The sequence below is a fragment of the Oryctolagus cuniculus genome, chromosome 16 (genome assembly GCF_051225735.1).
Source record: "Oryctolagus cuniculus isolate XC-2025 breed Fujian yellow rabbit chromosome 16, ASM5122573v1, whole genome shotgun sequence".
NCBI lineage: Eukaryota > Metazoa > Chordata > Mammalia > Lagomorpha > Leporidae > Oryctolagus > Oryctolagus cuniculus.
In genome coordinates this window covers 82137205-82164500 of record NC_142882.1, presented here as the reverse complement: position 1 = coordinate 82164500, position 27296 = coordinate 82137205, and the positions used below count along the sequence as shown (strand labels likewise).

General features: G+C 41.9%; 1 protein-coding gene across 1 annotated transcript in view; it reads right to left on the bottom strand.

The window, feature by feature from the left end:
• Nucleotides 1-27296, bottom strand: part of LOC149121848 (uncharacterized) — a 542783-nt gene that overhangs the window by 445095 nt on the left and 70392 nt on the right. Inside the window, exon 3 of the mRNA XM_089315627.1 lies at nucleotides 25815-26101. Coding sequence (XP_089171753.1) covers nucleotides 25815-26101 — 287 coding nt within the window. The remainder of the gene's footprint in view (nucleotides 1-25814; nucleotides 26102-27296) is intronic.

Here is a 27296-nt window from a genome sequence, read left to right as displayed (position 1 = left end):
CAGCGCGGTGCGCTGGCCGCAGCGTGCCAGCCATGGTGGCCATTGGAGGGTGAACCAACGGCAAAAGGAAGACCTTTCTCTCTGTCTCTCTCTCTCTCACTGTCCACTCTGCCTGTTTAAAAAAAAATAAAATAAAATAAAGAAAAAAAGAATAGAAGAGGGAGGAAAGCGAATTTACACATATACAGTTCATATCAAAATAAATTATAGTATAGTTTCCTTTTAAATTTTAATTTCATATGCAGTGACAGAACTCCAGTCCAGTGGTTTATTTCCCAAATGCCCAGGGTGATAGGAGCTAGTCCGAGGTAGAGGCAAGGAGCTAGGACTCAGTCCATGGGTCCCACGTGATGCCAAGACCCAATTACTTGAGTCGTTAACCACTGCCTCCCAGGGTTGGCACTGGCAAGAAGATGTGCTCAGTTGCTACAGACAGGTATCAAGCCCAGGCACCCCACTGTGGGACACAGGTGTCTCAATCAATGTCTTTACTGCTAGGCCAAGGGCCTCTCCCCCATTTCTAATTATTCATGTGGTTGCGGATGGTATTTAAAATCTTTCTACTATCCAGTGTTCCCTTTGCCCTCTGAAGCAATTTGATTACACAAGTTTCTGTGCCTGGTAATGTTGCCTAGACTGTCAATCCTTAATGGTCTGGGACATTTAAACTAGATTATATAAATAATTACCTAATTCTTAGATTAATTATTATCTAATGATAAAAAAAACTAGTTGCAAATTTTCAGTTAAGATTTATTTGAAAGGCAGAGTTATTGGGGCCAGTGCTGTGGCACAGTGGGTTAACGCCCTGGCCTGAAGCGCTGGCATTCCATATGGGCACCGGTTCTAATCCCGGCTGCTCCTCTTCCAATCCAGCTCTCTGCTATGGCCTGAGAAAGCAGAAGATGGACCATGTGGGTGACCTGGGAGAAGCTCCTGGCTCCTGGCTTCAGATCAGCATAGCTCCAGCCATAGTGGTCAGCTGGGGAGTGAACCATCGGATGGAAGACCTCTCTCTCTCTCTCTCTCTCTCTCTCTCTCTGCCTCTCCTCTCTCTGTGTAACTCTGACTTTCAAATAGATAAAGCTTTAAAAAAAAAAAAAAAAGGCAGAGTTAGAGATGTAGAGGCAGATAGACAGAGAAGTTTTCCACTCGCTGGTTCATTCCCCAGATGGCCACAAGGGCCAGAGCTGGGCCAATCCAAAGCCAGAATCCAGGAACCTCCTCCAGGTCTCCCCTGTATGTGCAGGGCCCAAGGACCTGAGACATCTTCCACTGCTCTCCCAAGCCAGAGAGCAGAAAACGGAATCAGAAGTGGAGCAGCCAGGACTTGAACCAGTGCACATATGGGATGCTGGCACTGCAGGAGGCGGCTTCACCCACCAAGCCACAGTGCTGGCCTCCACCTAGCTTTTACCAGAGGTGATGTGTATAGTAAAAGGCACTCCAAGAATGTAAGCATTTGAGACAGCCTGCTCCTAATTGCCCCTAGTATCGCAACAACATAATTATCCTCAGGATAAATTAAGAGAAACAACCCAAGCCAGTGCATATCTTTCTCTGCCTATTGATCTATCAGTATGAGAAGCCCAAAGATGCATTCGCAACTTCCAGATAAGGAGAACCAGTCCAAGATCCCCTGCTAAGACACCTATTTAAAAAAATTTATTTGGCAGGCAGAGTTAGAGAGGGGAAGAAAGAAAAAGAGCTTCCACCCACAGGGTTACTCCCCAGATGGCCACAACAGCTAGAGCTGAACCAGAAACCAGGAGCCTGGAATTCCTTCTGGGTTTCCCATGTGGGTGGCAGGGACCCAAGTACTTGGGCCATTTTCTGTTGCTTTCGCAGGTACATTAGCAGGGAGCTGGATCAGAAGCAGAGCAACCTGGATGTGGATGGACACTTTAAGAAAACCTAGAAGATAGTATTGGACATTTTTATCAAAGAAATTTCAATGTTTGAGCAAATAGCTGAGTTTTTATCCTTTTTGGACATCACACAATGCACACACGTGTATCACATAGTATCCCACAGATATGTATAGTTTTTATTCATCTTTTCAAGAGAAATTTAAAATTTTGATTGCATTCTTTCTTTAGCCTCTTTGTGACTAGCAGACCAAAGTGGCACTTAGGGTCTCTGGGATAGATGTCACTTCAGAGACCACATTTTAGCAGTTCCCAAAAACTTCTTATTTTTCCTTCTGTAAATAGTATCAGTTCTCTTTGAGGAATGTTAAGATGATTTCCATCCAAAAGATACTCCATTGGGGTCTCCCAGGTGGGTGGCAGGGGCCCAAGCACTTGAGCCATCACCTGCTGCCTTTGACACGTACATTAGCAGGAAGCTGGAATGAGAAGCAGTGAAGACTTAAACCTAGGCATTCTATTGTGGGATGCAGGCATCCCAAACAAGTTAATCACTATCCTAATATCACCAACATATAGTCTGCATTTTAACTAAAATTTCAGTGGCAGCAAACATTTGACCACTCAAAGCTTTGCCTTCTACAAGCACTTGATGGCAGTTGTATACAGGTGATCATTTAAGTTAGTATTTTGCCATAGCAAGTCATGTCATGGACTACCAGTGCCCTCTTTGGAAGCTGAGTTATCAACACATAAATTGTTTCAGATCAGAAAACACTTCCAGATAATCCAGAACTCGTAGAGACTGCATCCCCAAGGTTCTGTACCTGTGTCATCTCAAAACCTAAGTCACATTTGATGCCCCTGAATGAGAATTAAAGTAAAAATCCTGCTTTTATTTTGAATTTTGTTCAGAATTATCTTTTTGATTAAGCAGGTAAAGGGTTAAAGAAAACAAGAGACTAATTTAAACTTCAAAGTTACAGATGTTAACATTCTTAAAGCCTATAAAACTATTCAACTAAGTAGAAACACTGACAATGTCCAAAGCCTCCAGTGTTTTCTATATTTCAAGAATACAAACAAGAAAATGAAAATATGTTCAACACATTAGATGTTAATATTACTGATTATGTTAGTATTAGCTTGAGAGCATAGACTAAATTCTCAAGAGAAACTAAATGAAACAAGGCTTCTCTGGGTTTTATTGGATAAAGCAATTTTCACAAGGACAATGCATTTGATTAAGCAGAGTATATGGTCTAAATGCCAATTAATAAAAGCCCTGTGGTGTAATATTTGCCTGTGTGTATATGGCAAGATACTTTTTCCCCATCACCCTTCAATAAAATGCACTGGCAACAGGAATACACCCACTGCCAGCTAGAAAAACCCAATGATTGCTATCTTGAAATCCTTTTCAAGACAGAAAAGATCTGCTTTCTTCTCCCTCTGGAGCTTTTAGAGGTAGGGTTACAAAAATAAAACAAAGAAATCCTCTCCAACACTGCTTTTAAGCCTATTAGCTGGCACTTAATGATTATCAGATATTGCACTTGAAGGCAATTAGACATACCTTTCAGATCCAAAGAAAGAATTTTTCAAAACCAACTCCTAAAGCATTTAAATAGACAAGAATTGAGTATCCTTTACCCCAATGATATTCGTCTTAAATCATGTAAGTATGAGCATAAAACATGTCCCTCCCAGTGCCCTCATTACAGTGCCACGCACGAACTGGCCAGCCCTAAGCTTGCTCTTTCTAGGCATAGATTCATGAAACAGTGCCAGTGTATTCGCTGTGTCTTGGATCCTTGCAGATGATCTTTTAATGCCTGGTTTTCCAACAAATTAATAACCCAGTGAGTTATGTCTGGTATGTCAATTCTTTCTACAAGAAAGGAAACTTTAACTCTTAATTTTGGTCCATAAAGGCAAAGGTCACTCTAGTCTATTTACACACAGAAACACATCAGTGCATCCCAAAATGTGTCTTAATTATCGGATTTTATTCTTTGGGATCCACTAAACTTTCAAATATAAACTTATTGAACTCCTTCAAAGTAATCACATTGTAAGAAAGCAGAATTAATGAACAACCAGTTCACATTAGAGTCGTAGTAAAGAGATTATCAAAGTTACCGATTTCCCTCATTTGTTGAGCTTGGACTCACCTGCTTCTTCCCTGCCACCAAGTTGAAGGCATAGCTCACCCGCATCAGGGCCTCAATCCCACCATGTCCAACACTAACCAGGAGGCAAAGACCTTCATCTAAGTAACCTCATCACAACATCATGGATATCTCACAAGCCTGCTTCTATGGCAAACATCAAAGCTTTTTGTAGAAAACATGTAGAAAAACACAGCGCATGGAGGACATTGGAGAGCAAGGAAGTCCGATTGTTCATAACCCTTGTGCCATCCTGTAGCTGCTGAACAGGAGACAGCCATCATCAATGCATCTGCCTCTTTAAATCCAGTTGGTGTCTTTTCTAAGAGAAATTCTTTCCTTATTGTATGTAGAAATATAAAACACGTAAAGAGTTCTGAAATCATTAACTATGACTTGTTTACTCTCAAGTGGATACACCTGCAATCATCCAGATCAAGACAAAATATTTCCAGAGCTTTTGATGCCCATTTCCCTTCATTTTGCATCATCAAAGCTATGCTGGCCACCAAGAAATCAGTGCCAACTCTGGACATACCAAGCATACTTCAAAAAGTTCACAGAAAATGAGATTAGGGGCCGGTGAGGTGGCATAGCAAGTAAAGCCTCCATCTGCAGTGCCAGCATCCCATATAGGCACTGGTTCAAGACCTGGCTGATACACCTCTGATCCAGCTCCCTGCTAATGGGCCTGGGAAAGCAGAAGATGGCTCAAATGCTTGGGCCTCTACACCCAAGTGGGAGATCTGGAAAAAGCCCCTGGTATCAAATCGGTCCAGCTCTAGACATTTTGGGCATGTCGGGAGTGAACCAGTGGATGGAAGATTTCTCTCCTTCGTGTGTCTGTCTCTGGAAAAAAAGGTCATGGTTGTTTTTTTCTTCTTAGAGCATTCAGAGAATTCAGAATGACCAGAAGTTCAAAAAAAAATCTAGGAACTCTTAAAAATCAGCAATTGGAGAGTAGAGTTTTAAAATTGAGAGAGTGAGGGAGATGAAGAGAGATGTCTTCCATCTGCTGGTTCACTCCCCAAATTGCTGCAACAGCTGGAGCTGGGCCAGGCTGAAGCCAAGAGCCAAGACCTTACCCCAGGTCTCACATGTGGGCACTGGGGCCCAAGTACTTGGACCATCCTCCACTGCCTTCCCTGGCCACCAGCAGAGAGCTAGATTGGAAGAGCAGCAGCCGGCACAGAAACCTATATGGGATACTGGGGCAGCAGGTGGATGCTTTGCCTACTAAGTCACAGCACCGGCCCCTAGATGGTCTGTAGCCTCACTTGCATGCTTATTTTTCCACAACCCCTTCATAATTCAGTCATCCTGAGTCTCTGACATTGCTTTACATATTGTTATGAAGGTCCACTCATCTGCAATGATTGCTTTCATGCACATGACACAGCATCCCCCAAATCCCTACACTCAGCTGCCTCAGAAGACTACCCCAGAATATTACATTGATTTTTTTATTTTTCAAGAAATAAATCTTGAATAAAAGCCACTGAGTTTTCTACCTTGCCTAAAGTTTTAGGCTAAAATATTTCCTAAAGAAACAAGCCAATGAGACTGGAATGAAAAGGAAATAGAAGTCACCGGTACAGTTAAAAAAAATTTTTTTTAAAGCATAGATCGGCAGAAGTAGGGCTATTTCAGTTGTAGCCATAAGCACTGCTGCTCAGAACGGAGTCACAGTTCCACTTGGCCCAAGTCTTCTTCCTTCTCAATGGGACTAACTTATTGTTCCTTCCTTATCTCCATTAGAGACAGATTCTTTGTGCTCATATTTGAGAAAAATTGTTACAGTTCCAGTGTTTCTCAATACTTCTGTGTTTTTATTGTTATCACTGTTGATAATGAAAAATAAACTGTGCTTCTTTGTAGTTCTGATATCCAATCTACCGAGCACTCTATAAAATTCCTGGTACGTTCAGCAAATATTTGATAAAATAATAAAACTCACTGTTCTGAATTCCTTTCAACTTCCTGAACATTCAACTTAATATAGGACTTTCTGATTATAGAAATAGTATAAAAAGGCTCTTAAGAATATGGGTTTATAAAATTCTATTCTAGTGACAAAATTTCATTCTATTAAACTAAACCAGAAAGGTGAGGCAAATACTTCATTCTGCTTCACTTTTCTCTTAACATTTTCCCAGCAGAACTAAAATAACTCCAAGGAGGAACTATAAACCTTGTTTTCTAAAGTTCTGTCAGCCTGACTATTCTAATAAATGATAAAGAATAATACTGTATTCAATTAACCAAACACCTAGTTTACTTTATGTAGCTGAACACTATTCACTGCACTATATTTTGGTATGATCCATAACTTCATACATATTACCACCTAAAGTGCTACTACATAAACACACAATATATCTCCATTCAAAAGATATTCAGTCTCCTGATACCGACTCAGAGCTGTGTAAAAACGTGGGGGAAGATACGTATGACCAATGTTGTCATGGAGTTTGATGAAGGAGCAAATATCAAACAAGGCCACCAACAGTGATAAATTCTATTAAGAAAACAAGGTGTTGGACACACAATGCGTTTAGCAAAAAGCAGTCAGAAAGTGGGAGGTTTGTGCAAAGGCTCTGAGCAGGTCATTATTTGCCAGTTTCAGGAGACATGTGGGACTAACAAAATATTGTCTGCTGATAGTATTTTAAGATGAAGTGGTAGCGATCAGACCCTAAATAGCAGAACAGAGTTCTTAAGAATATAGACTTCCTAGGGCCAGCGCTGTGGCATAGCAAGTAAAGCCACCACCTGCAGTGCCGGCATCCCATATGGGCACCAGTTCCAGTCCCAGCTGCTCCACTTCCTATCCAGCTCTCTTCTATGGCCTGGGAAAGCCCTTGGGCCCCTCCACCTACATGGGAGACCGGAATAAACTCCTGGCTCCTGGCTTTGGATGGGCGCAGCTCTAGCTGTTGCTGTCAATTGGGGAGTGAAGCAGTGGATGAAGATCTCTCTTTGCCTCTCCTCTCTATGTAACTCTGACTTTCAAGTATAATAAATAAATCTTTAAAAAAAGATTGTAGAATTCCTTCAGAATTCACCTAAGATCAAATGTAGCAAGATTTTTATGCCTAATTCATTGATGCCCAGCTTCACAACACACCTTGCATGGACCACAGTTTTCATTTTACAGGGTGTTTTAGCACAATGCACATGAAATTCCAGCTTAAGCATAATTGTATCACATTCTTTTTTGCAGAGCGTCTCTAACACTTAAAATGTTAGTTAATTGTCAACAGTCATACAGGGAAACAATGTAACACTGAACATTTATGTGTAGAACCCTTACAGAGTGTATCTCAAAGGACTATGTGTTCACAGAACACAACGGAGAAGCAGCACATTGAAGACATTGAAGACGATTTACTGAGGATGTACCACACTACAATTCCTATTCTGGACTGCAGAGACATGATGATTAATGAAGTAGAATGAACGTCCTAGAGAAACTCCTTTGGGAGTCTGGCCCCCTCTGGCATGGAGTCAACCAAGGGCACAGCTGAGGACCACTGGAACTTCCTCCTGCGGAGGTCTTCCTACATCCCCATCAACAGCTGCACTCTTAAGACTGTTCCCATCGGCCATCATAGTACATTTGCTGGATTTACTCAGGTCTCACAAAAGACAATTGACATAGAGCCCATGTCAATCCTGGCTCAAGTCACAAGTGCTCCTGGGCATCCACTTCTGCTAGTCTGTGGTTCCAATCACATCACCACTTCAGTCTATAGCTCCAAGGGTGATGATAACAGCAGGCCTTTTGTACCCTCTGTGCTACAGACACCTGCATGGCAACAGGATAGACAGCTTACCCCCCTCCTCAGCCTACATGATGGCACCCATCTCCAGTGGGGTCTTTGAGACTGCTGCTCCCTAACACTATCAGGCCCTTCCCTCAATGTCCTGTCTGGATGCCAATCATGGTGGCATCGTGCTCCCCCCAGGCAGGTCTGAAGTCATGAGGATGCGGCACAGATGTCCCTTACACCTGACACCACTCTTTCCAGTGCCCCAGCTATTCTCTCACTGGTGGGAAACAGGAGTGAGGTCACTGCCGAGAGAGACAGCAGTCACTGCAATCTTAGCATGTTATGTAAAGGATTCAAGATGTGGTTGGAAAATGTGTTGTTCTATGTTCACTCTAAGACTTAGAAGATAAATTTAGCATGTCCAGAAAGTCAATTATGTATGCTTCACCTTTTCACATACACACTCTGGGTGAGCTTTACATTTGTGATCATTATCAAGGCAGCACAGGGACATCCTCTAGAGTGTCTTGGGAAACCAGCATGCATGGTAGCATGACGGATGATGTAGCAACCAATATTAAACACATGGCATCAGGCATCTCCTGACATGGGATTAGTCAGGAACACTGCATTTCACCTGAAAAAGTGTTTGATTAAAAACATTTTCTGGGGCAGGCGTTTGGCACAGAGGTTAAAAAAAAATGCTTGGGTTGCCTACTTCCTGTATCTGAGAACCTAGGTTCAAGTTCTAGCTCAACTCCCAGTTCCAACTTCTAGCTAATGTGCATCCTAGCAGGCAGCAAGTGATGGCTCAAGTAGTCAGGTCCCTGCCTCCCATGTGGGAGACTTGGATTAAATCCTCAACTCCTAGCTTTGGTCTGAGCCAGCCCAGGCTGTTGTGGGCATTTAGGGCATGAACCAACACACTTGATCTTGATCTCTCTATCCTTCTCCCTCCCTTCCTCCTTGTGTATATGTACATGAGCACATCTTCTAAATTAATATTTTAAAAATAAAAATATTACCCAGTGTTATACTCTCAGGGTGCCATAACAAAGTAAATAGAAAATAGTTTATGTTACCAGTCTAACAGTTACAGAGGTTTCTAGAAGTCCAAGATCAAGGTGCATATTTGGGTTTCTCCCAAGACCTCTCCACTTGGCTAACAGATGGCCCCCTTTAGACGGTTCCCTCATGTTTTCTTTCCTGTGTGTGTCCATGGCACAGAGTTTTTTCTATTACAGTGACATCAGTCATAAGGGATTAGTACCCCACCCTTATGATTCATTTAACCTTAACTGCCTCTTTAAAGAAACCCACTTCCCAAGAGTCACACTGGGGATTGGAGCTTCAACACGAACCTGAAGGGAACACAACAGTCCCTAACACCTAGAGCCCTACTCACCCTTTGTGTACAAGTGCCTAAGAGTCATCATTTGGCAACCATAGAAGTATTAACATTTAAAATAACAAAAGCCAGCACAACTGAAGAAGTCTAATGGTATTTTGTTTAAAATTCTGGAAACATTCTGTATGTTCGCACCACTTTTTTCTTCCTTAAGTAACAAATGGATATATCTTACTGCAGAAACAAAAACAAAAGTGAAACGTTCTCTAAAGTGCCATGATCTCATTTAAATTCCTGCTTGAGAGCTCATTAGTTAACCTGCTCCACCAATATACTAATACATCACCTGGCCTGAAAGAATCCATACAAGGTGAAATGTTCAGAATAGTTCAAGAAAAAGGAGACTCAACTGGTTGATAGCCTTATACAAGAAGCATTGTTAGTCTGAGAAAGACAATATTAGAATTGATCCTGGATCTCTGCCTTGTCAGACTACCTAACCAACTAAATTCTTTTGATACCCAACAAATGGGTTATTTTTCAAGGCCTCCATTGCAAGTATTAATATCACAAAAGTTTAGGGAAGACACTACAGCCTCATGAATGAACATTCAAGTCAAAAAGAAATGAAGTGCTTTAAACCAAATATTGGATTTCATGTTTGGTATGGCTCTTTGGCAGAGCACAGATAATTGATAGATTGGGGAAGATAAAATGTAGTCTTACCACAGTAATTTTCCAGTTACTTATCTCAAGCAATCACTTACAATGAGGCACACTGAACAGATCAGTAGGATAGTAAGTCTTCAGAACAGAAATAGCTCTACTTTATCAAATGAATAAATCAGAGTTCAAGTTTAAAATGTGAGCATCTACCACATAGACCCATTCAATGCAGACCACTCAAGACATATGCTAAAAACTAGTTCTGCGAGATACGAAACTGTGTCAATATTCAGGCTGTTTCCACGGATACCTATCTTTCCCTGCCCTCTATTCCAAGAATGATATATAAGACTACTTTATATTCACTTGGCATTTGAATGAGTGAGGGTTCTCACGAGAAACAGAATCAACAGGACGTAGTACAGAAACATCTAGAGGTAAGCAGACAGACACTTGCTCTAAAGAATTGTCTCATGGGAGTCTGATCATGGAGGCTGAAAAGTCACAAGATCTACAGCTGACAGGATGCAGAACCAGCAAAGCCAGCAGGATCGAGAGCTGGCAAGAGCCCACTTTGGCTCAAGTTCAAAGGAAAAAGACGGCTGTCCCGGCTCCAATCAGGCCGATGGGATCCCTTGTACTGGGGTGTTTATTCTGTTCAGGTCCTGAATTAACTGAATTAGGCTCACCTACACTGGAGAGAGTAACTACTTGACTCAGTGACTGACCGAAATGTACTTCATCCAGAAGTGCCCTCACAGATACACTCAGAATACCATCTAGCCTCAAGTCTGGGCAAACCACAGCTCAGCCACTTGACACATAATACCAACCATCAGATTATCTTTCCAAAGAGAGATCTGTGAATTCTTCATCTTAGGGAATGAATTCATGTATCCTTTATGGAAAGTTATGAGAAAATCTAATGTTAGAAAGGTATAAAAAAAAACGAGTCACTTTGGAATTCTTGGGAGGAGTACAGAAATATTTATTTCTAAGAAAATAAAAACTGGGAGAAGTAGAATCTTTAAAATCATATGTTGGACACTAAGTTTATTTTTATAGTAAAGTTCTCCAAGGACAAGATTCTATCTTGAGGGAACAAAACAAATAATTCTCTTGCAATTCTGTGCCCATGATGTATCAAGGCCAAGATCAGCTACAAAAACCTATGATCTTTCAAAAATGTAATAGTAAATACTCTAGTGAAGAGTACAAAAGTCACTTTTGACACAATATTTTCAAAGGAAAAGAACCTTTCAACTTAGCACCATAATGGTCTCAAGAGAACAAAGAAGTTATGAAAAGTCACTTAAAATTCTACCTATGCCATATTCTATTATTAAAACTTGTGGGTTTTTTGTTAATTTTTCCAGATGTATTTATGTGAAAGGCAGAGTTACACAAAGGAAGAGGCAGAGACAAACGGGTCTTCCATCTGCTGCTTCGCTCCCCAAATGGCCACAATGCCCAGAGCTGAGTCGATCCAAAACCAGGAGCTTCCTCCAGATCTCCCATGTGGGTGCAGAGGCCCAAGGACTTGGGCCATCTTCTACTGCTTTCCCAGGCCATAGTAGAGAGTTGGATCGGAAGTGGATCAGCCGTGACTGGAAGTCACACCCATGTGGGATGCCGGCACTGCAGGCAGTGTCTTTACCAGTTACACCATAGCGCCAACCTCTTGTTTCTTTATTTTTTAAAGATTTGTTTTATTTATTTGAAAGGCAGGGTTGGGGGAGGTGGTAGAAAGAGTATGAACCATCTTCCATCTGCTGATTCACTCCCTAGACAGCTCCAATGGGGCTGTGCCAGGCCAAAGCCAGGAGCCAGGATTTTCTTCTGGGTCTCCCAAGTGGGTACAGGAGCCCAAGCACTTGGGCCATTTTCTGCTGCTTTCCCAGTCACATTAGCAGGGAGCTGGATCAGAAGGGGAGCAGGTGAGACTTGAACTGGCACCTAACTGGGATGCTGGCACTGCAGGTGGTAGCTTAACTGTTGTGCCACAATGCCAGTTACCCCTTTCTTATTTTTGAATTTTGGATTAACATGTAACACTTCTAGTATTTTTAAGAATAATTTAACATTTCAATACATGTACAAAAAACAGATCCACCAATCTACGCAATCAGCCTTTCCATTTCCAAACCTTCTTTGTGTATGGAGCTTACTGGCTTTTCCATTGCGGTCTTTATATAGACTATAATACATCAGGAGCTACAGTTCCCCCACTGTGCTCTAAAACACGACATCCCGCCATGATCACTCTCCAATAACCGCTATTTTAAATTCAGATTGAAGAATACACATAATTTAAGATTCTAGACAAATGGACCAAACAGAATAGATGTCACAAAACCAAATCTATATATTTACAACACTTATCTTTGACGAAGCCTAAAAACACCCTAGAGAAGGGACAGCCTCTAACAAGCTGTACTGGAAAAACTGACTATTCATGTGCAAAAAGTTCTAAACCTGACCCTCCCCTCTCCTTCCCACCCTATACAAAAATCTACTCAAAACGGACCTAAGAGACAAAAGGTAGAACCTTAAGCCATGAAACTGTCCTAATAAAACTTAGGGGAAACACTTCAAGATGTTGACATAAGCAACAGTTTTGTGAATAAGACCCTAAAAGCACAAGCAACAAAAGCAAATATAGACAAACAGAATCAATTATATCAAACGAACAAACTTCTGCCCCATAAAGGAAACAGAGTGAACAATCAATAGAACTGCAGGAACTATTTTCAGCCTATTCTGTGACAAAGGATTAATATCTGGAATATTTAGAAATAAAAGCACACTCAACACAACACAACCCAGTTGAGAAATGGACAAAGGATCTGAATACACATTTCTCAAAAGAGGAAACCGAAATGGCCACCAAGTACAGGAAAAAATGTTCACCTTCCGTAGTCATCCTGGAAATGGAAATCTGAACTACAATGAGGAATCACTTCATTCCTGCTAGAATGACTATTATCAAAAGAGCAAAAATAACCAATGCTGGTAAGGATCTGAAGACAAAGGAACACATGCACCGTTGGTGGGAATGCAGATCAGCACAGCCATTACGGAGGACAGTGTGGAGGTTGTCAAAAGATAGATCTGTGGCCAGTGCTATGGCAAAACATGTTAAGCCTCAGCCTGAGGTGCTGGCATCCCATATGGACACAGGTTCGAGTCCTTGCTGCTCCACTTCTGACTCAGCCCACTGCTAACACACCTGGGAAAGCAGCAGAAGATGTCCCAAGTCCCTGGGTCTTTGCACCTACATGGGAGACCCAGAGGAAACTCCTGGCTTCAACCTGGCACAACCCTGGCCATTGTGGCCATTTGGGGGTGAACCAGTAGACAGAAGATCTCTCTCCATAAGTCTACCTTTCAAATAAGGTTTAATAAATTTAAAAAATATTTTAAAAATTAAAAATAGATCAAAAGGCCTAGCTATGCTTTTTCTGGGTACATAGGTGAAGGAAATGCAATCAGTGTAGGGATGAAATTCCTGCACTCCCATGTTCACTATAGCACTGTTCACCACAGCCAAGATAAAGAATCAACCCTAGGGGCACCAGCCCTGTGGCATAGTGGTACAGCCACTGCCTGCAGTGCCAGCATTCATATGGGCACCAGTTCAAGTCCCAGCTGCTCCACTTCTGATCCAGCTCTCTCAACCCACTGCTAACACACCTGGGAAAGCAGAAGATGGCCCAAGTCCTTGAGTCCCTACACCCGTGTGGGAGACCTGGAAGAAGCTCCTGGCTTTGGATTGGCACAGCTCCAGCCATTGCATTCAGGTGGGGAGTGAACCAGAAGATGGATGGCCTCTCTCTGCAACTCTTTCAGATAAGTAAATTAATCTTTAAAAAAAAAATCAATCCTGGTGTCCATCAACAGATGAATACATACAGAGTTTATTATGTAAACACATGAAGTATTAAATCATTAAAAGGAATGAAATCTTGGCATTTACAGCAGAATGAATGGAACTGGATATCTTGAGTAGAACCAGACACAGAAACACAAATACTATGTATTCTCTCTGCTTACAGCTTAGCAGACCTCACCTCAAATCTTTCCAATCTATGCAGTTAGGTCATTCCCTTGAATCTTAACACATATTCCCATAATTAAGAAACAAGGAGAAAAGCAGTCCTCTAATGTTAAGTTGCTCTGTATTTAAATATTTACTTAGTGTCTACCTCACAGCTCTTTAGGAAAATTTGTTCTCCTTGTCAGATTTTTCTATTTTGTAAGCTGTTAGAAATGTGTGCATGTGTGGTAAAATTCTCATTAATCAAATTATATAGAGAAATATAAGCTGGAGGGGAAAATTCTCACAATTCCTCGCATGTCTATCCACACCTTTCTCCCAGTCACCAAAAAGTGTCAACTTCCTAATACCAATGCCTCCCCCTCAATGCTCTAAATCCATCCCACCTGCCTCCTCGAGGCCTCTCTCCACTGTTTATGCCTCTCCTTTTCCTGTAACTCCATTTTCTCTCATGCTATCACTCAAGGAAAACTTCAGTACCCTCAGAAATCTGTTATCTTTAAAATAACATTGTCTATGTCTCCCTCAGTATGACCTTCTCTCTCATCTACCTTCACTTATTCAACAGTTAAGCATACTACATGGCAGCCACAGTTCTTTGAAAGAGCTGTGCACTTTTTTCTGTGCCTCATCATCTCCAAGTGACTTCTCAATCCACTTAAATCCAGGTTTCCACCATCCGTTCACTAATACAAGCTCTAACTGTGACGAACGACTTCCATTTCAGCAAACCCAATAGACACTGTGCAGCTCTTTTCTAATTTGATGTCTCTGCGCCATTTAACACTGCTGAGTACATTCTGTAGTGTGGAACTCTCCTTCCTAGATAAAAGCAGTGCCACGCTTTCTTAGCGTTCTTAACTGCTGCTCTTTCAGACAGGATGGGCAAAGGATATATCCATTGCTTAAACGTTGAAAATCTCAACCTCTCCCCCACCTACACACTCTGTCCTAAACAACCTCTCATTCCCAAGGACTCAATTACTGTCACTACATCAGTGTCCTCCCAGGTTGCCAAACAGCATATGCAATTAAGAGGACATTCATCCACATCAATGTCTCCACTGCCACTCGTACAAAAATGAGCCACTAACTGCCCCCACAAACGTGTTCCTTCTCGGGGTGCTCTATTCCTAGGAAAAGCAGCAAAATCCTGCCAGCTGAAGCCCTCCCAAGTTTCCATCTCGGTAGAAAGTCACAAAATCCTGCTAATTATAACCCTCCTTTCTTCCTTCACAGGAAAAAGCTACGAAATCCCTGCTTGCTGATCAAGCCAAAACCACGTTTAACTCTTCTTCATCCATTTAACTGTTCTTCATCCAGTCGATTCACTCCCTCAAAGTTTTGCAATGCTCACACGGGTTTTTGCTACTCCTTCTGAATTCAAAACGTCCTGGAGTGATCAGTTACAGCCTCCTAGGCAATCTCCCCTCTCCATCTGCTGCCATTCCCACCTACTACCATTCCATTCTCGGACAGCAGCCTCAATGACCTTTCAAATGCACAGGTCCAGTTAGGTCACTCTTGTTTAAAATCTCACCAGCTGATCAGTGTGGTCTCTAAATAAAGCCTGGACCACTAGAAGGGCTTAAAAGGACTGAGGAATTCACCAAGGCCAGTTTTTTTCCCAGGTGCACCCTTGCCGTGGTTGTTAGGAGGTACTTAAGGACATAAAGCTCTAAGTCCTATAACCTGCTCTAAAGTCATAATACTCACATAGTGTTTCTGTTTATAAACTGCTTCCCTATGTATTATTTGATTTGTGTCTTTCCAACGCCTTTGAAATAAGGATCATTTTTCATCATTCTTTGAAATAAGGATGGAAAAGAATGAAGTGGCTTGCCCAAGGTCAACTATCCACTAGGTGACATAATTGGACCTCAAATCCAAGTAAAACTAAGTCACTTTATGTAGGAGACTGACTAAATGATCTATTTTGCAGTTTCAAACAAGCTGTTGGAAATGGGATTGAAGTTCAAATTATGTCAAATTTTGATAGGTAGGTATATAGGTAGATATAGAAGTTTTTATAAAGAGATTCTAGTTGCAGAATTAAAACAGCTGTTTAAAAACAGATATCTGGTAGAGGAATTATAATTCCCGGGAGCAACTAGAGTTATCTGAAAGCTTCATTTTATTTGTCAAATACTAAGCTAAATTCATTCCATTCAAAAGATGTCAGAAAATATGGAGATTAGACTGGTTATAGCTGTATCTCACTTATTTCAATACTAGAGTTGATTTTCATAAAGAATAACTTGTTCCTGCTACAAAATGACTTAATTGCCACTAGCACATTTGTTGGACCGAATTGAAGGTTAACTGAAGGGCAGCTGAACAAAGGAGATCTAGCATTTTCATCAGAAGATACAAGGACTCCACGAAGAAGCGAGTCCCTGTTGCCAACACAAACAGTCACAGGAGCCGACATGAAACCAGACAGAACAGAGTCAATTCAGGTACCAGACCCAATCAAAGTCCAGATAAGGGAAGACACAGAAGCCAACCAAGTGGAAAGGCTGGTCTAGATAAGCACTTATCAAAGAGCCCACTAAAATGAACTATGGACAAGAGGTTGTTCCCACAGCCCAACCTTCCAAATGAAGCCCTCTTCTCCAAATAGAAAAGAACCCAAATGGAACTCTTCACAAATCACCGTACCTAGAGATAAAAGTAGTCCAAAACACATTTTCATTTAAGGAGTAATCACTTTATACTCTACTGGTTCCCTGGACTTTACAAAAATCTTTGAAAAATAAAATTCAAAGACAGTTCCTGCTTTTTTCCCAACAAATACAAATAAAAATGGAAATAATATAAAAATCTTCCTAGGATAAAGAACCACATTATGACTATACCATCATCCAGAACCAGATTCCCTATCAAAGATAGGGGTGGATAAGGGAATGATTCAAAAGGCCAATTTGTTTAAAGATGTAGTTACTTATTTGAAAGGCAGAACTAAAGAGAGAGGGAGAGGCAAAGACAGAGATCTTCTGCCTGCTGGTTCACTGCCCATGTGGCTGCAATAGCTAATACCAGGAACCAGGAACTTCATCTGGGTCTCCCATGTGGTTAGCAGTTGCCCAGGCATTTAAGCCATCTTCCACTGCTTTCCCAGGCAATTAGCAGATAGCCTCATCAGAATTGGAGCAGCTGGGATTCCAATCAGCACTCATATGGGATGCCAGCATTGCAGGCACAGGCTTAACTCACCATGCACAATGCTGGCCCCAAAAGGCCAATTTGAGGCAAAGTTTTATGTCTAATTTGAAATAAAATAAAACCACGGAGTATAATACTTGTTTTGAAGTTCTTTATTAGTCCATAACTATTGCTGTGAAGAGCACTGTCATTTTGTTAAGTATCATATCTATTGTAGTAGCCAATTACTTCCTGCACAAAAATTAAAAAAAAAAATGGGGGCTGGCACTGGTGTAGTGGGTAAGTCTACCACCTGCAGTGCCGGCATCCCATGTGGGTGCTGGTTTGAGTCCCAGCTGCTACACTTCTTTTCCAGCTATCCACTATGGCCTGGGAAAGCAGTAGAAGATGGCCCAAGTCCCTGAGTCCCTGAACCCATATGGGAGACCCAGAAGAAGCTCCAGGCTCCTGACTTCAGATTGGCGCAGGTATCATCAACTTAAGGCCAATCTGGATAGCTAGGAGGTAGCCTTTATAACACTCCTCCGCCCCAGACAGACAGCAAGGAGCCACAAAACTGCAGCTTGGAAATCAGGGCTGGGTCGGTAATGCGCGACGCTGGGCAGAACCTATCAGGGCTGGGTTGGTAATGCACGACGCTGGGCAGAACCTAACAGTTTCCATTCCTAGGCCTGTGTTTGTGGACAATCTCTGAATCTGCTCCAGTATCAGGTAGAGACATGTACCCCAGTGATACACACTTGATTTGGTGTGGATCACCATCAGCCTCTCACAGGCCTGGGGTAAACCCAAGATTTCACAGGGCCTGGTGACTGACACCTAGGTGTGACCCACATAGGCCCTGCCTAGGTAGCTTCAACCCTTCATACAGCCTTAGGCAGACAATAAGAAATCACAAGACTATTTGAGGTCTGAGTGTCAGGCTGATAAAATCGAAGATGATGCAGAGGCTAATGGTCCCTGACCCCAGGCCAGTGCCTGTAGACAGAGCCTTTGGGCCTTCATCATCGCCCATCAGAGTTCCAGGGGCCAGGCTGAGCAGTCCAATACCCCAGCCAGCAGCACCAGAGGCTTACAGGAGCAGTACTGGGCAGTCAGTCACCTCAGAAGCAGAAAGAAAGTTGCACCATTGGCTTTATTCCTATCCCAGGCTTCTCTGGTCTTGATGAGCTCTGGATTCCAGATCCAGCATCGTGGCATTGTTGGATACAGGACACGGAGTGATAACCTACCACAGACCCAAGAAGAGGCTTGTAGGGATGGACTGACCCATTGTAGGCACTTCACCAGTTCATACTGAACACTTCAACTGAAGACTTAGGGAAAAAAATGAGGGGAATATTGTGGTAAAAAATATGTCAATAGTAGACCTGGGACAAATACTGAGATAGGATGCTGTCTAGTGTTGACATACTATAAGAATCCATAGACTAAGAAAATAAACAGACTACTTAGTATTTCTAGAAGGACAGTCACAGGCAAGGCCAGATGGCCAAAATTAATCCACCAATGTGCAGACAATGTCATACACCAACAAGTACCAAGAACACCAAGGGAACCATGACCTCATCTAAAAAGTAAACAATTTAGGAACTGAAATTTCCAAATACTCAGATGAAGCATCTGGGTCCTCCGGTTCAAATCCAGGGAATGACCAAATGGATTTTAAAGACAGGACCCAACTATATGCTGCTTATAAAAATCTCACTTCACTTCTAAGGACACCTAGAGTGAAAGTGAAAGGATAGAACAAGATACTCCATGCAATTGAAACCCAAAACAAATACTAATGTCAGATTACATACATTTTAAATCAAAAACAATAGAAAGCAAGAAGGTCATTATATAAATAAGAAAGGGTTTGACTCAAAGAGGAAATAGCAATTGAAAATACACATGCACCCGGCTGGCACCCCCAACTCACTTGGCTAATCCTCCGCCTGCAACACCAGCACCCCGGGTTCTAGTCCCGGTTGCTCCTCTTCCAGTCCAGCTCTCTGTTGTGGCCCAGGAGTGCAGTGGAGGATGGCCCAGGTCCTTAGACCCTGCACCCACATGGGAGACCAGGAGGAAGCACCTGGTTCCTGGCTTCGGATTGGCATAGCGCGCCAGCCATAGCAGACATTTGGGAGATGAACCAACGGAAAGAAGACCTTTCTCTCTGTCTCTCTCACTGTCTAACTCTGCCTATCAAAAGAAATATATACATGAACCCAATATTAGACCAAATTCATAAATCTAACATTCATATATACATAAAAGAGCCAGGCTCCAATATGAGGTCACTTTCAGCCATTTCCAAATAAGGACAAATCACTCATATGGGAAACACAAAGCCAAAGTAGAGTCAACATGTACCCTGTGACAACTGGGCCTGACAGCTACAGACCTTTTCCATCTAATTTCTGCAGAATACGCATTGTTCCCAACGTAAGGAACATTTTCCAAGACATATTATATGTGAGGTCTCAAAAATGTCTCAGCAAATTTAGGAGGGTAGAAATCCTATCAGGTATCTTTAATGCACACAACACAACAAAATAGAAATCAAGAACAAGAACAACTTTGGAAACTACACAAAATACAGAGATAAAACAGCTTGCTCCTGCACAACCTAGAGATCAAGTAGAAAATTCAGGACGAAATCTTAAAATTTCTTGTAGTGAATGAAAACTGAAACAAAACACCAAAATCTATGGGATTTAGGAAAAGTAGCACTAAAAGTAAGTCTGTGCTAATCAATGCACCAAAAGAAACAAAAATAAATAAAAATAAAAATCACACAATGATTTCAAACAACTTATGCCTTTACCTCAAGGAATTAGAAAAACCAAATCAGGGGCCAGTGCTGTGGTGCAGCACATAAAGCCACCACCTGCAGTGCTAACATCCCATATGAGCACCAGTTCGAGTCCCGGCTGCTCCACTTCCCATCCAGCTCTCTGGCCATCTTCTACTGCTTTCCCAGGCAATAGCAAAGTCCTTGGTACCCTGCACCTGTGTAGGAGACCCAGAGGACACTCCTGGCTCCCGATCAGTGCAACTCCGGCCATTGTGGCTGTCTGGGGAGTGAACCAGCAGATGCAAGACCTCCCTCTCTCTCTGCCTCTCCTCTCTGTGTAACTTTCTCTCTGGCTTTCAAATAAATCAATCTTTAAAAAAGGAAAATAAATAGAATTCAAGTAAAGTAAAAGTAAAAGTTAAGAGTACAAATAAATGGCATAAATAGTAAAAAGGCAACACAAAAAAAAGGGAAAAGAAGAGCTACATCTTTGAAAAGATAAATTGATAAGCTGCTAGGTAGACTAACCAAGAAAAAAAATTCAAAGACACAGAATCAAAAGTGAACTTGGAGACATGACAACTGACACCACAAAAGTACAAAGGAGTGTTAAAGATTATTATGATTAAGTATAAGGCAACAAATTCAATAATCTAGACACATTTTTGGATACAAACACCTTACCAAGACTTAAACATGAGGAAATAGAATATCTCGATGGACCAATAATAAACAGTGAGACTGAATCAATAAAAAAATCTCTGATCAAAGAAAAGCCCAGGACAAGAGGGCTTCATGAAAAAATGTGACCAAACATTTAAAGAATTAACATCTGTCTTTCCTAAGTTATTTCAAAAGAAAGAACGAAATTTTCCAAAATTCATTCTGTGAAGCCAGCATTACTTTCATATAAAAACCAGAAAATAACACAACGAGAAAGAAAGGTACAGGTCAACACCCATAGTTGCAAAAGTCTTCAGTAAGTGTGATAAACCCCATCAACACAATGAGACAAAAATCATGATATCTCAATACACAGAGAAAAGGTATTTGATAAAATTCAATGTCCAAAAATTATCAGGATAAAATTACCACCACATTGAGTATGGAAGAAATACACCAATATGATAAAGACCATATATATACAGCAAGGCAGCAGCTAACATGTTGAACGTGGAAATGTGAAGATTTTTTAGATCTGGCACAAGACAGGATGCATACTTTCACCATTTTTATTCGACATTGTGCTAAACACCCTATCTAGATCAATTATACGAGAAAAATAAAGGCATCCGAGTAGGAATACAGGAAGTGAAATTGTCACCGTTTGCTGATGATATTATGTATGTGTGTGTGTGTGTGTGTGTGTGTCTCAAAGATTCCACCAAAATGCTAGAACTAATGAATTCATCAAAGTTATAGGTATAGGGTCAGTGTGAAAAAAGTCAGTAGTATTGTCATACACCAATAGTAAATCATCTGAAAAAGAAAAACTACCACCTTTCCAACAGCTTTAAGAAAGAAAGAAAGAAAGAAAGAAAGAAAGAAAGAAAGAAAGAACAAATGAACAAAGATGAGGCTTGTGCTGTGGCGCAGTGGGTTAAAGCCCCAGCCTAAAGCACTGGCACCCCATATGGGCACTGGTTCTAGTCCCAGCTGCTCCTCTGCCGATCCAGCTCTCTTCTATGGCCTAGGGAAAGCAGCAGGAGATGGCCCAGGTTCTTGGGCCCCTGCACCCACGTGGGAGACCCAGAAGAAGCTCCTGGCTTTGGAATGGTGCAGATCCAGCCATTGCAGCCATTTGGTGAGTGAACCAGCAGATGGAAGACCTCTCTGTCTCTACCTCTCTCTGTAACTCTTTCAAATAAAATAAATCTTTAAAAAAAAAAAATATCTAGGGATACATTGCATCAAATAGGGGAAAGGCTCTCTATAATGAAAACTAAGTCACTGAATAAAGTAAGTGACTATGACACAAGGAAATGGAAAAGCAGCCTATGTTCATGGCTTAGAAGCATCCGTCCTATTCAATGTATATAACTTTCCAAAGCAATTTAAGCTTCAGTGCAATCCCTATCAAACTCCCAATGACATTTTTCACTGAACTATAAAAACACTACTACGATTTGTATGGAAGCACTAAAGACCCAGAATAGCCAAGGTGATCTTGAGAAGAACAAAGAAGGAGGTATAACACTACCTGACTTTATAACATGGTACAAAACTACAGTAATTGAAACAGCATGATATTGGTATAAACAAAGACACCCTCGAAGTAATCCACACTTCTATAGTAAACAGATTTTTTTTTTACAAAGGTGGTAAGAACATGCATTCCAAGGGGGTAGTTGTTTAACAAATGGTTCTGGAAGCACTGGATATCCACACGCAAAAAGTGAGTGAAAAAAATGAGAAAAAGAATGAAACTAGACCCCTAACTCGCCATGCACAAATATCAACTCAAAAGGCTTAAAAACCTAAATGTGAGACCTGAAACTTTCAAACTGTTCACACACATACACACACACACACACACACACACAAAACCACATCAAGACATTGGAATGGGTAAAGATTTTCAGGATCAAACCCCAATAAACATAAGAAAAAAAGATAAATGTAGGCCGGCGCCGCGGCTCACTAGGCTAATTCTCCGCCTTGCGGCGCCGGCACACCAGGTTCTAGTCCCAGTCGGGGCGCCAGATTCTGTCCCAGTTGCCCCTCTTCCAGGCCAGCTCTCTGCTATGGCCCGGGAGTGCAGTGGAGGATGGCCCAAGTACTTGGGTCCTGCACCCCATGGGAGACCAGGAGAAGCACCTGGTTCCTGCCATTGGATCAGCGCGGTGCGCCGGCTGCAGCGCGCCAGCCATGGCGGCCATTGGAGGGTGAACCAACGGCAAAAGGAAGACCTTTCTCTCTGTCTCTCTCTCTCACTGTCCACTCTGCCTGTCAAAAAAAAAAAAAAGATAAATGTAATTTCATAGTTTTTGCACAGCCAAATAAACAGAGTGTAGGGACAGCTACAGAAAGAGAAACTATTTGCAAACTAAACATCCTACAAGGTGTTATTACCAGAAGAGAAACAACTCAATAGCCAAAAACAACTGTTAAATGCTTGAAAGGATAAATACATTTACCTGATTTATTACATTTATACACTGTGCCAGATTCAAACACATGGTGCCCCTTATGTACAATTTTATGTCTTAAAAATTTTAACTATTACATGAATGTTTAATATTAAGTTTCTATTAGTAAATGTATTAAATAGACAAGTCAACTCAGGTTTACATATACTTCCTCACTTGGACCAGAAAAATAAACTCTAATTCAGCTTTCAAATCCTATAGACTCCACCAGGTGGGGAGCCTTTTCTCTGCCAAGGAGCACTTGGATATACACAGCATCATTCACCAGTCACCCAAAGCTAAAAAACTAGCCTATAAACTAGTACATTACTGAGTTTGGAGTCCCACCTGAGGCTTCCTTGGAAGGGCCAGACCAAATGATCACAGACCAGATATTCCCCTTCCTAGGAAGATTGCTTTTACTCTTGTTAACTTAGTTTGTAAAAATTTCCACCAGGCAGGTGATAGTTGTCCAAGCCCCTAAGTGTACATCATATCTAGCCAGAAGTTAACCATCAAGTAAGTCAAAGTGTGGAGAAAATCACTCTTGGATATTGTTGGTAAAACCACCAGCTAGCTTCAAAGTTTTGTAGTGCAACTTGGCAAAGTCACTATCATTTAAAACATGCCCGACTTTAACCCAGCAAATCAACTTCCAGAAACTTATTCTAGGGATATACCTCTAGAAGATAAATGCTTGAGCATTTGGGGTAGCATTATTTATGCCAGCAAAAAATAAACCAATAAATACTCATTAACAAAGAGAATGATCCAGTACATAACTGTCCATTCACACAACGGAATTATCGCACATTGAGAAGACTGAGGTGGTCTTTATTCATTGCTAAGGAAAGCTCTCTAAGATGAACTAAATTTTAAAAGCAATGCGCAGTGTACTTAGATAGTTGCTATCATGAACGATTTTTAAAACATTGTGTTCCGTGGATATCTAAGGAGATGTTCATATACGCAGATATTCAGTCATACAGTATCTTTGTAGATGCATACACCAAGTTTCACAAGTGAGATTCCTTAAGTTTGAGATCTAAATGGGAATCGGAGGGTAAGTTCTTAGTTTTCATTTTATATCTATTGCATCATCCACATTTTCTGAACATGAGTATATACACGTGATTTTCCCAACTTTCATTTTAGATTTTCTCCTACTAAAGTTATTTTGTGCAGTAGGAACCACCAGCTATGTAAGAAAAGGGTCAGATTCATCACAGTAGGGTTTCTTTGCACAAAATGAAGTATAAACAAATGCTTCCACCCGATCAGTATCATATACACAGCAATGGCTCATGTGATCTTAGCTCTTCCTCACTCCCTAGTAAGGATGCTGAATGAGGCACTAGTGTTTAATTAAGCAGTTTTCAAAAGCTAGATCAGGCCCCACTAGACATGAATGCATTACACTGAGCACCATAAAGTTTGCTAATCATACACATCCATAAGGTAAAAGCCCTTTTACAGCAGGGTATTAGGTTATTTGGATCCAATTTATTAAAAAAAAAAAAAAAAAAAAAAAAAAAAAAAAACCTGTATATTCTCATTGGTAAGCAATAATGCATTTCAATTCCATCCTGACATAAAAATCTCAGGTTCCTTTATGTTCTTTTAAATAAGTATCATAAAACATTAACAGAAGTGCTCTCCTAGGTCTCTGTTCAAATGTTCCTTGATTTGTAGATTTCATTAACAAAAAGAAAAAAAATCAAGAAGGTTTTCTTTGCCATTATTACAGAGGGGGACAAAGCTGCCAACACTGGCTTTGTGAAAACTCGCCTCGAGGCATTTAGCAGCAGTTGGCGGGAGGGGTGTCAAAATCAGAAGCAGCTCTTCCCAGGGCCCACCGCTCCTACCCTTTAATAAGCAGTAGATGCAGGTCTCAGCACACCAGGAGACAGAAACCAGCGAAGGAAACAGTCCGCTCTTTCCTTTATTCCTTCCCGCAGGGCAATGCTTTCCAGAAGAATTCAGCTATGCTAATCCTCACACTGCATCTCAGCCCCTGCTGAAGAGGAAACTTCAACAACCCAGGGGCCCTGGGGTCCCAGCTCTGAGCGGATGCAACCCCGGGGGTCCTGGAAGTTCCTCATTTACAGCTCCACCAAGGAACGTCCTCAAGGGTAGGACAGCTTCCATGGCTCTGCAGCAGAACAGGGGGCAATGGAAGACGCCACTCATCTCTCAGTCCCTCTCCCAGCAGATTAAGGCAGAGAGGGCTCACTCTTCCCAGTAACTCCCAGTAACTCCAATTAAGCAGCAGCCAGACCTCGCAGCCCACAGTTGGCCTCACAGGAATTTTGCAAGCATTTTTTCTCTTTGCTGTCACATGGAAAACGCTTCCTGGGGAAGTGCACGCCCGGGATAGCTTGAGGGACTTGCTGATGAAACACTGGTTCCTACAACACGGTCTCTGTTCCTCGAATGGCGAGTTTGGGATTTCAGGGCAATTAAGGGCCGCCCAGGTCTCTCAGACCAACGCAAAACGGAGTGACCGAAGAGTAACTTCACGTTTATGCCCAATCAAGTTTTCACACCTGTATTGACATTTGCTTAGCTTAGCTTCCCTGGACAAGAACTGCAGCACATCGGAGAACAATTCCAGCTACACAACTACATCTTGAATGGGGGAGGGGGGGGGATTTACTTTGAAGTTCCAAGAAACTGCGATAACGGAGAATGTTGTGTATCTCAGAGAACCTTGCGTCTTAGGCAGTAATGCTTCCAATTGGATACGCATCACTTATCGCAAGCTGAGCACAGAGTAGTTAACTCAGCCCTGGGCCCTGCTTCCTGCACGCAGGAGCGCAGCAGAAGTGGCAGTCGGTCTCGCCCACGTGCACTTACCTTGGCTGGACTCGTTCGGAAAGCTGCCTGGACGGCCACACAGGCTTGGAGACGTGCGGCTGAACCACTGCCGAGAGCAGAAGCAACGCCCACCGCTGACGCACCTGTGCCAACCCTCGAAGGGGCGCCTTTATGGAGCAGCCCCGGATGGTCTAGACGCACGTGCAACACGTGCTCGTCCTGCCCTAGGGTGGGGGCATCGCCTACAGCAAGACCTACACCCAGGTGGAGACCATCGGCCACTACCTGAGCGAGTTCTACATTCCCTAAAAGCCTGCGAAGCAGGTCTGGTGATCAGGGCCCCTGTCTCCTCATCCATCAACCCCTCAAGTGAGCCACTCACCAGGAAAGACGCACAGGGTCTGTTCAAAACAACAAACCAAGAAACAGCCCGGTGGCCTCAGCTTGTATAAAATAGGAACCTAGGGAGCATTCTCAAACATTGTATCACATGAGAATAAGGCACATACTATAGTAGCTCCATTCTGAAAACAGAGAGACTGAATTGTAGAATCACACAATAGATTCAAACCTCGAATTGAGCCTTCTCCCTCTCCTAAATCCTTTGGCTTTCTACAATGCCTTATTTACATGCAACTACATTGGAAATAGTATGGTTTATGGAAGATATGAGGGTCTTCAAAAAGTTCATGAAAATGTGCAAAATGAAAAACTTCTTCCTGGATTTCAAAACTTTTGCAACAAAGGAAGCTTATCTCTTAATTCCATTTTTCCATAACTATTTGAAGAACCTGTGTATAGGCTTCATCTATAAGTTTATATATAGAGCTATGGGGTACATTTGCTATCTTCAAATAGCACACCTATGTCAGTTAGCCAACATGAGTGCCTACTCCATGCCCAGCACTACGTTGGCATATTCTAGTGAACATAAAGAGTCCCTCTTCTTACTGAACTGATAATCTAGGAAAACAAAGCAAAAAAGAAAACCACAAGATATTGTGAAGTATAGTATTCTCTGGCATAGGCCTCATGTACATAATAGAAAAATGACTCTTATGTGGAGTGAGAAAGAAGCCACTGGATGTGTTAGACTGAAGAGTGACATGAGAACAACCATTGCGCCTATTATGGGCAAGAGTGTGGTCACAGAGAGCAGCCAGGGGGCTGTTGCAGAACTCAAGGCCTAAACTACAGCTGCTTAACAAGGCAAATTAGAGAGAAGGGGTCAGATTGGAAGCACGCATTGTCTGGGGTCACAGGTAGAGCTTACTGCCATATTGGACGCATGTGTGAGAAAGAGTCAGCAATGTCTTCTTGATTTCTCACTTCTTTCCCTTTTGTTGGGGGCAAGGGAAACTGCTGTAATTTATTGACTTGTAGTGGTTTGGAGAAATTAGATTTGAGGATTCCACTTCTACTTGGAAACATTGGGTTTGAGAAAACTATCAGACTTCCAAGTGAAGATATCAAGTTAAGAAATTGAATGTGTGGCTCTGGAGCTCAGGAGAGCAATTAGGT